This window comes from Anneissia japonica, unplaced genomic scaffold, assembly GCF_011630105.1.
Source record: "Anneissia japonica isolate Jap-2015-1 unplaced genomic scaffold, ASM1163010v1 scaffold288117_len521816_cov214, whole genome shotgun sequence".
Classification (NCBI taxonomy): Eukaryota; Metazoa; Echinodermata; class Crinoidea; order Comatulida; family Comatulidae; genus Anneissia; species Anneissia japonica.
Window position 1 is genome coordinate 464,839 of NW_022685717.1, and position 8,902 is coordinate 473,740.

General features: G+C 36.2%; 1 protein-coding gene across 3 annotated transcripts in view; it reads right to left on the minus strand.

The window, feature by feature from the left end:
* Window positions 1-8,902, minus strand: part of LOC117112341 (bifunctional D-cysteine desulfhydrase/1-aminocyclopropane-1-carboxylate deaminase, mitochondrial-like) — a 17,863-nt gene that overhangs the window by 3,826 nt on the left and 5,135 nt on the right. For all 3 annotated transcript variants that reach the window (XM_033255419.1, XM_033255426.1, XM_033255433.1), the window contains 6 exons: window positions 7,037-7,150; window positions 6,330-6,488; window positions 5,570-5,697; window positions 4,672-4,771; window positions 3,508-3,608; window positions 1,986-2,152 (listed from right to left, as the gene is read on the minus strand). In XM_033255419.1, the coding sequence (XP_033111310.1) occupies window positions 1,986-2,152; window positions 3,508-3,608; window positions 4,672-4,771; window positions 5,570-5,697; window positions 6,330-6,488; window positions 7,037-7,150 (769 nt within the window). The remainder of the gene's footprint in view (window positions 1-1,985; window positions 2,153-3,507; window positions 3,609-4,671; window positions 4,772-5,569; window positions 5,698-6,329; window positions 6,489-7,036; window positions 7,151-8,902) is intronic.

Here is an 8,902-nt window from a genome sequence, read left to right on the forward strand (position 1 = left end):
CTTCGCATCGCGATGTAAAACAAAATGTCGGAAAACTTTTCTTTGACGCATGCGCATTTGCATAAATGTCTACACACACACACACACTACACACAATAAAAAACATAGGAAATAGCAAAAGTGATTACAATAGTTCCTATTGCATTAAATGCATAGGAACTAAAAAAGCACAAAATAGACAGGACAATGGCCAAAAGATCATTGTAAAGGTCATTGTAGCCCCTTTTGACATTGAATAACGAATAATGTAATTAACTGTAAATTTTTTTTATTATTTTCTATAATGTTTTGCTTTAATAAATAATGTTATCCATGCTCCTGTGTTATTGTGTGTTTTAGTCTCATGGTTCCAAAGATTTACAATCTCATGGGTTGCACCATTATGTACATTACTTTTTTTATTTTCAAGTGTTATACTTAATAAACAATTCATAAAAAAGGCTTATCTTACTCCTGCATTATTGTGAGTTGTCTCATGGTTCCAAAATTCTTACTTTCTCATGGATTAAACTGTTACGTTACAATTCTCTTTTTTAAATAAATTGAATATAATAATTTTAAACAATCTGATTCCTTATTTCCATGAAAGCTTGAATTATTGAGCCTCGATTAGAAATATTCTATATTTCTTTTTGAATATACAAACACTGTTGGCACATGTTATTTTAGGTGGTTTTCTGTTTTTCTCACACGTAAAAATTTGTTGGTAAGCAAAGGCTGATTGCCTACAGTTGCACTAGAGAAGAATTCTCTCCTTGGCAACACAAATGTGTGCGTAAACAATGGTCTTATCTTATGGCGTAAACATGTCAGTGCCTTTTCCGGTACCGGCACCAGAATAGCTTGGGTTTTTTGTGGCACCGAAGGGTGGAGTACACATCTGCCAAGGTTGTTGTTCAGCGAATGATAACAACGATCAGCTGCGGCGAAGTTGACATAATATGGATATACAATAAACAATATAGTCTTCTTCAATGGGTGTACGTCGCGGAGACGTTAATTTATTGTATTTCATATATAATTAGGTTTTTATGTTTAAACTTCTCTAAACTAATGATGTACTGTATTATTAATTAATTAAGTTTATGCTCTATTCTCTACACATCATCATACTGACATGCTATACTGCACTATTGTGTATTATTATTCATTGAGCCTAATATTATTGATATTCAGTCTATTATTATGAGGCCCTAGTTGTTAATTTCAGCTCTGTATTTTGACATTTATAATGATGTAGGCCTACGTAAACTTTTATAATTTTTTATACAGCAAGGGTTAACGTACAGCAAAGTTCTCACCGTCCTACCGGCACTGACAGGCTGTCGACCGGCATTGTTTTTTTAAATGGTTTTGTACACTTTAGAAACATAATTAACGAAATACCTCACTCTAAAATCAAGGACTAACTGTAAACGCCCTTCATTAAAATAACTGTAGAAGTATACGTTCCCATGGTTACAAAGTTAATGACTATGATTTTTATCAATTTCTGAATTAAAATTACATGCAAATATAATTAATATACAATCACCGCTTTACTAAAATATAGGCAAACAACTCCATTCACTGAATCGCACAAGTTTTTCTGAACCAGTCAGTCAGCCATGTTCAGCGTTTGACATCCTTTCTGTCTTCGATAACATTTCTAAACTGGCGATGTACAAAGACTTGACCTGCTTCTCCCAAGAATATTGTAGGAACCTTTTCTCATATAATTTACTGTTATTAGGCAACTTGCAGTACTGAATAAATGGTAAATGATCAAATTTCCTGGACATTTAAGGGCAATCATACATTTCCAGTACTGGAAAATGCTCATTTGTTTTTTTTTTCAGGACATTGAAGGAATTTAAGGACGCGTACGAACCCTGTTTATCGATCAAGCTCTCAACTGAACGCTGTTAAGCATGCTCACTTAAAATAGATATTAGTATACCAATGAGTACTATAAATAAAGTAACTTCTTAATAAATGGTGCATACCTAGTTCTTCTGGAGTAGACTTAGCATAACCTAGGCCTATTGAGCCTTCTACTACGTCAATCAGTTCTTCAGCTTTCACCTCAAGGTCCAAACCAATCTCTTCCAGGATTTCAGTAACATGGTTGATAACATGAACCTTGTCATTTCTGATCACAAATGCATGCACCCTGATGCAAAGACACAAAATGAAGAAATATCATTATCAAATTCTGGGCGGTGGGTCTGGGTGATTGTAACATGGTTGATAACATAAACCTTGTCATTTCTGATCATAAATGCATGCACTCTTAAGCAAAGACACAAAATGAAGAAAACTTAATAACAAATACTGGACGGTGGGTCTGGATGAGTGTAAGTACAACATGAAGAAAATTAATATCAATTTAGTGAAATAAAAACATCTAATTCTGGATGGTGTTTCTGGAAAACTGTGTGTGTTAGATGTATATGTGTGTGTGGGGAATTTATTTATCAGAATGTCATCTAATACATTGTTGAATGTAGTGTGTCATTAACAGCATAAAATAACTTCAATGAGAATAAATTGTAACTATGACATGCTTGATAAGGTGCCTGTCCTACTATCACAAGGTCTTTAGATCTAGTACTTAAATATTCAAAAATTTTAGTATTAACAATCTTGAGTTAGTAAGTCTTAGATTAGAGGGAGAATGAAAATGATACTGAATAAATTAGTTTATTATCAGGAAACTGTATAAAGGCTGTTAAGTCAATAATGGTTTTGATTGCATTTCAGCTTCAGTACCAATGTTTTCTCTTTTGATTTTAACGTCCATAGTGGGTTTCATAAATTCAACTTTAATAAAAGAGTCAGAAAATATGCTATATTAAAGTAACTACAAATAATATCCTTGTTGTATTTTTTTGAGTGCGTTAGAAAGCAACTGCTGTGTGTTTTGTGGACGGTAGTTGGAGAAGGGTTTAGTCTGTGGCAGCACCAGTGGGAGGCAGCAGGGGCTTAAGCCCCACCCCACGGACCAGAGCTCGTCAGGCAGTCAAACCAAAAAAAAAAAGAAGAAAAGAAGCTTATTGAAATGAAATGCGTGTTTATTGAGTTGAGAGTATAGTAACAATTGTATTTTATCAAATTTACATTTAAAAGTATTTTTCAAATCTGAGACTCCCTATTTAAAAAAAAAAAAATCTTATTTTGGTCAGAAGGCCCTAGGATGATGATGTGCACCACACTTATCCTTATTTCACTCAGCCTCCCTCAACTCCTCAAAAAATATATTCTACAGCCATCACTGGTTGTAGTCTTTACTTGAGGTGTGACCCAGTGAGGGATTTAGCAACTGCTAAGATGTGTTTGAGGAAGATGGTGGGGAAGGCTTGTAGTCTTACTTGAGATGTGACCCAGTAAAGTAGTTAGCAAATGCTAAGATATGTTTGAGGGTAGTGGTTGGGAAAGGGTTGGAGTCTTACTCAAGGTGTGACCCAGTTGGCAACTGCTAAGATGTGTTTGAGGGTGGTGGTTGGGGAAGGGCTACTTGAGTCTTACTTGAGGTGTGATCCAGTGAGGTAGTTGGCAACTGCTAAGCCTGTAGCTGTACCACCACTACCAACGGCAACAGCTAAATCATCAAATCGCTCAAGAATTCCCTGCAAAATAATAATTGAACAATTTAAACATTTTTATTATGGCATTCTCTAAAAAGGATCACACTGAAAAAAAAAAAATGAAAAAAAAAACAAAACATAATTTTATGTATTTTTTTAAGCATTCAGCTTCTACAGTAATACTGAGATAGTAACCATAGAAAGATGTACTCTGTACATCTCTAGCATTGTAGGTAATATCCTGAGATTTCTGGTAAAAAATACACTACACATTTTCAAACCCTAATAAAGAGATATATTTATAGACTATCTACAGTGATCCCAAATGATCAGCTTCTCTATCTCCAAGCCTCATAAACAGACTTGGTTTTAGAGGATCAAGGGCCCAAATGATCAGCTACCCCCTCCCCAAAAACTCTTGGTTAGAGAGGATCAAGGGGCCCAAATGATCAGCTGCCCACTCCCCAAAGACACTTGGTTAAAGAGTATCAAGGGGCCCAAATGATCAGCTTCCCCCTCCCCAAAGACACTTGGATAGAGAGGATCAATGGGTTAAAATGATCAGCTTCCCCTCCCCAAAGACACTCGGTTAGAGATGATCAAGGGGCCCAAATGATCAGCTTCCCCCTCCCCAAAGACACTTGTTTAGAGTGGATCAAGTAGTTAAAATGATCAACTTCCCCCTCCCCAAAGACACTTGGTTATAGAGGATCAAGTAGTTAAAATGATCAACTTCTCCCTCCCCAAAGACACTTGGTTATAGAGGATCAGATCTCCACTCCCCATGCATGATCAAGGGGTTAAAATGCTCAGCTCTCCACTCACCATGCCTCATAAAGAGACTTGGTTATAAACAATCAAGGTCAAGGGTCAAGGATCAAATCTCCACTCCCCATGCATGATCAAGGGGTTAAAATGATCAGCTCTCCATACCCCACGCCTCATAAAGCATAAAAGAGTAAAAATAATCAGCTTCACTTGCTTTTACACCCTCATCAACAGCAGTGTAAAAATAACACTCACTGTCTCTACCACCCTCATCCCAAATGATCAGCTTCACTGTCAGTATCACCCTCATCAAAAGCAGTGTAAAATTAACACTCACTTGTTGCATTAGTTCATTCCATGCCTCAATGTAACCATAAAGACCAATAGCATTGGATCCCCCTGGTTTGACTGTATAACATTTTAAGTTTCTTGATTTACTGTAGAAGAATTATTTCATTTCGTGGTCTTAGAAACAATGAAACATGGCATGTAGAAAAAAAAAAATCAAATTAACAATATGACGAGAGAATCAGGGAAAAAAAAACCTATTCTTCTATCATGTAATAATATTTTGTTCTCTTTTTCAAAGAAGGAATAAAAGGTGAAACAATGATAAGTTTATTATTTAAGAGTCGAAAGCAGGTGTAGAAACATAGAATTTGTGAACATAGGCAGAAGCTTGTGTTTAACCTAGAAGAGACGTGCAGGTATGTGGCTACTTTCTCTTACCTAAAATCCAACATTATTTTATTTATTTATTATTTTAATTTGTTATGCCCAGAAAAGGTGAACCTAACCTATGACAAGTCCAGCCAAAGGAAAATTAGGAAAGAGAGCAGACTGATACGATTAATATAGCATGTGAAAACATGTGATGGAAGTTTATCCCAAAGGACAAAACTTCTGGGCATGAATGATGGGAGAAAAAGTGTGGAAAGCAGGTGTAGAAACATAGAATTTGTGAACATAGGCAGAAGCTTGTGTTTACCTAGAAGAGATGTGCAGGTTTGCGGCTACTTTCTCATACCTAAAACCCAACATTATTTATCTATTTATTTATAACAACATTAAAAAGACAAACATCAATGAATATCATATAATATTGACTGCGAAAATGAAAAAAAAAAAAAAACTATAAATTTAAATAAATTTTGATTTTTATTAATAAATAAATGAATCAAATAAATTACGATCAGCTTATATATTATTATCGTAAATTATTTCTAAGACCTTACCGTAAACATTCAGCCAGTTTCTCCATTCTTTGCTCGTTTTGGAAAGGCTTCAGCGGCACCAGGTACAAAGAAGATCCCACTAACATGTCAATGAACATGTTACCTTCACTTGGAATTTGTTCAGGATTCTTAAAAAAAAAAAATATGAAGAATCAGAATATTGGCATTTTGACTGTATATCAGGATAGAGGTAACTCACAGCATCATTGTGCTGAATTTTGTATGGGCGTGGCCCTTCACTACCTAGCCACCGTATGTAGGCACTTATATTAGGTTAATGTTCACCTTACTCCACTCGAGGGCTAAAATGACCCATAGCATTGGGGTAATGCCCTACTTTTCCAAAAGGATGCAAATACTGTAGGTTATTGAAAGTGCAGATGTGTAAACTGGTTTCCATTTTAAGTAAACCCTGGGAACATATTAAACTAGCGACAACTGGTAAGGCTGCATTTAGCAGTGCCCCTGCCTTACCTCTCAGCTGCTCGACTCACCACTTACTGTAAAATGGTGTTGAATGTACTTTACATCCAAGTATTTATCAAATTAATATCTCACCCTTTTTAACAAAAACAACAAGCCACATAACACACATATCAGCCAAACACAGCATAGAAACCTCAGGATGTTTAATTTCCATAGAAAGGTTTAGTGTAACAAAATACCATTAACTATTTATCAAAAACTTTATATTTAATAGCCAATCAGAGAGAAGATACTTCAGGTTGTTTACGTTTTCAATGAAGGATGAATGACTTACTTCAGAAGAAGATCTGATGAGCAGATGAGGTTCCAGACCGACTTGTCTGGCTGCTACTGCCGTCGTTCTACAGTGATTTGACTGAACGTCTCCAACGGTGATCACTGCATTGCACTTCTTGTGAATTGCATCGCCCAATAAAAACTCAAGTTTGCGTGCCTAATACCAAAATTACAGTAAAGGTAAATTATCTAGTAGCTTTCAAAGGTTGACTTTTCTGTTGAACGTATTCTTGTCCTAAACAAAGTTTTGCCAACACCTTTGAATTTTCTGTCACAAATATCTATGTATAGACCTACGGGTATTAAACCTATACCAGTATCAGTGGCATAGTTGAGGGGCGCTACCTCAATTAATAAGGTGATTTTCAACTATTTGAGCATGATTTGGAGGGGGAGGGAGGTCCAGGGTCGCAAAGATTTGTTGAGGCGGCCCGTGCCCCTGCACACTAATCAGAAAGTCACATATAGCCTCTGATATTGTGGACTGAGCTTTTGCTTATGTTGCATATCATGTGTATGGTTGGTCTTGTGAAACACACTAATACATAATAAAAAAAACTTTATTGTAATTTTCATCAAAAGCATACAATAAAGAAATCAAACTGAAATTCACTAAAACCTCCAGAGTGTTTATTACTGGTAATCCAGGTCCATGTGCCTAAAAAATTTTATTATTAAATATTAATTTATCATTAGAGCACTTACTTTATTGCCACTTAGCGTAATGCCTGTCATATCATCTCGTTTGATTGACACGTCGAAGCCTGTAGGTACACCTGGCAGGTTCCATTTATAAATGGGGGTGAATGGTTGAATAAGCTACAAGAAAAATATTATAGCATCTCAAATTCATAATGATAGAGCTTGTTTGTTTTGCTACACAATAGGTACGGGACTGGGATTATAACAGGGCAAAGGTGGATAGCTGGCACTTAGAGACTTAGGACTGTCTTGCCACCAAACCATTACATTATTTTTAAGTCTTCAAAAAAATTTATTATTAATTTTAAACCACAATAAAAAACCAATAAAAATATTTAACACCTCAATTTCTAATGCATACAAATAGATAAGGGCACAGAAAAAAAAGACTAATACTCAGCATATGTTCTGGAATGAAGTTGGGAAAGAGCGAGGTTTAATCATGTTCAATATAAACAATAACAATTCATTTTAGAACTTTTTACAGGACTGTCTGCAAGGAGCTAAGCAACGGTATCATCAAGCTATAAACAATGTTTTATCTTTGGAAAACTACAAAAGCAAACATGGATTGTGGTAATATAGAGTAAAAATAGACTACAGGTCAAAGGTTAGGTAAAGAATGGCAAAAAGCAGTTTAACAATATGAAAGAAAATACAAGAAAGGTGCCAGTTCATTATGTCACCATAGAAAGTGACAATTTGATGTGACAAACACACACACACTAAAGCTGCATTATTTAAAAAAACATACAATCCGCTAACAGTGTGGCACCCTCTATATAAACACCATGCATTTTGCATTAAACATGCATCAAAATACTCAAATTTTACAGTAAAGTTACCTGCTTTATTTTAGTCACCTTTCAACTACACACCTGTTAATTATACAAACATTTTTAAAACCCTGATAATCAAGTGAAAATAGGTGGGAGGTGGGGAAAATTTAGCAAAATAAAGTAGCAGAAAGAAATGGCTGCTGAATGAAGGGAAGAAAAGGGAATAGAAGGTACTGAAATAAATAGCAGAAGGTTTTAGACAGAACTGGCAGAATGTAGCAAAGTGCAACACACTGCAAACACTGCTTTAAATATAGCCTCAAAATGGCACACATTTGGTTCCTCTACTTAAAATCTGTCAATAACATATTCATTATTTTTTAAATGTATTTTAAATAAAAAATATGCAACATATTTAGGGTCCTTATCCTGGTCACTTACAAGGCTCAACTGCATGCTTTTTTGATATTTGAGATGCACCATCTGAATTCATGGTGATTAACATGGGAGCAGATCATGGGGTGGGAAATGGGGTTACATGTCACCCACATATTTTTAAAGGAGGAGGGAGGGTTGGTCCCACTCACTTTTCAACTGCAATGTAATTTCATAAAGTCAAGAAGATACCTAAGCACTGTGGAGAATGAACCTCATAAATGACCCAAGTTTCAATGTATATAATATATATATAATATGTAAGTATAAAATACTGTAAAGTTTCCCCACACCCTCCAGGGGCAGTGCCAGTGGGGTGGGGGGGGGGTGGCTTAAGTCCCCATCGGTCTGGTCAAGCACCCCCCATCGGCCAAAGCTCTTCAGGCAGTCGGACCAAAAAGAAAAAAAAAATAGGCCTAGCTTTCCCATCCCAGTACTGTACTGCTTACACCAAGCCAGCCAAGGCTGACATTGCCATTTCTGACCATTACAAGTCCCAATTTAAAAAAAAAAAAATCTCATTTTGGGAGGAGGGGACATCCCCTCCCATAGGCCCGAGCTGGGCTCTCAGATAACGCTGCGCACTATAGTTACACACATAAATACTTAGCGCGCACCCCCCCCCCCCCCCCCACACTCACCCCCACCCCCCCCC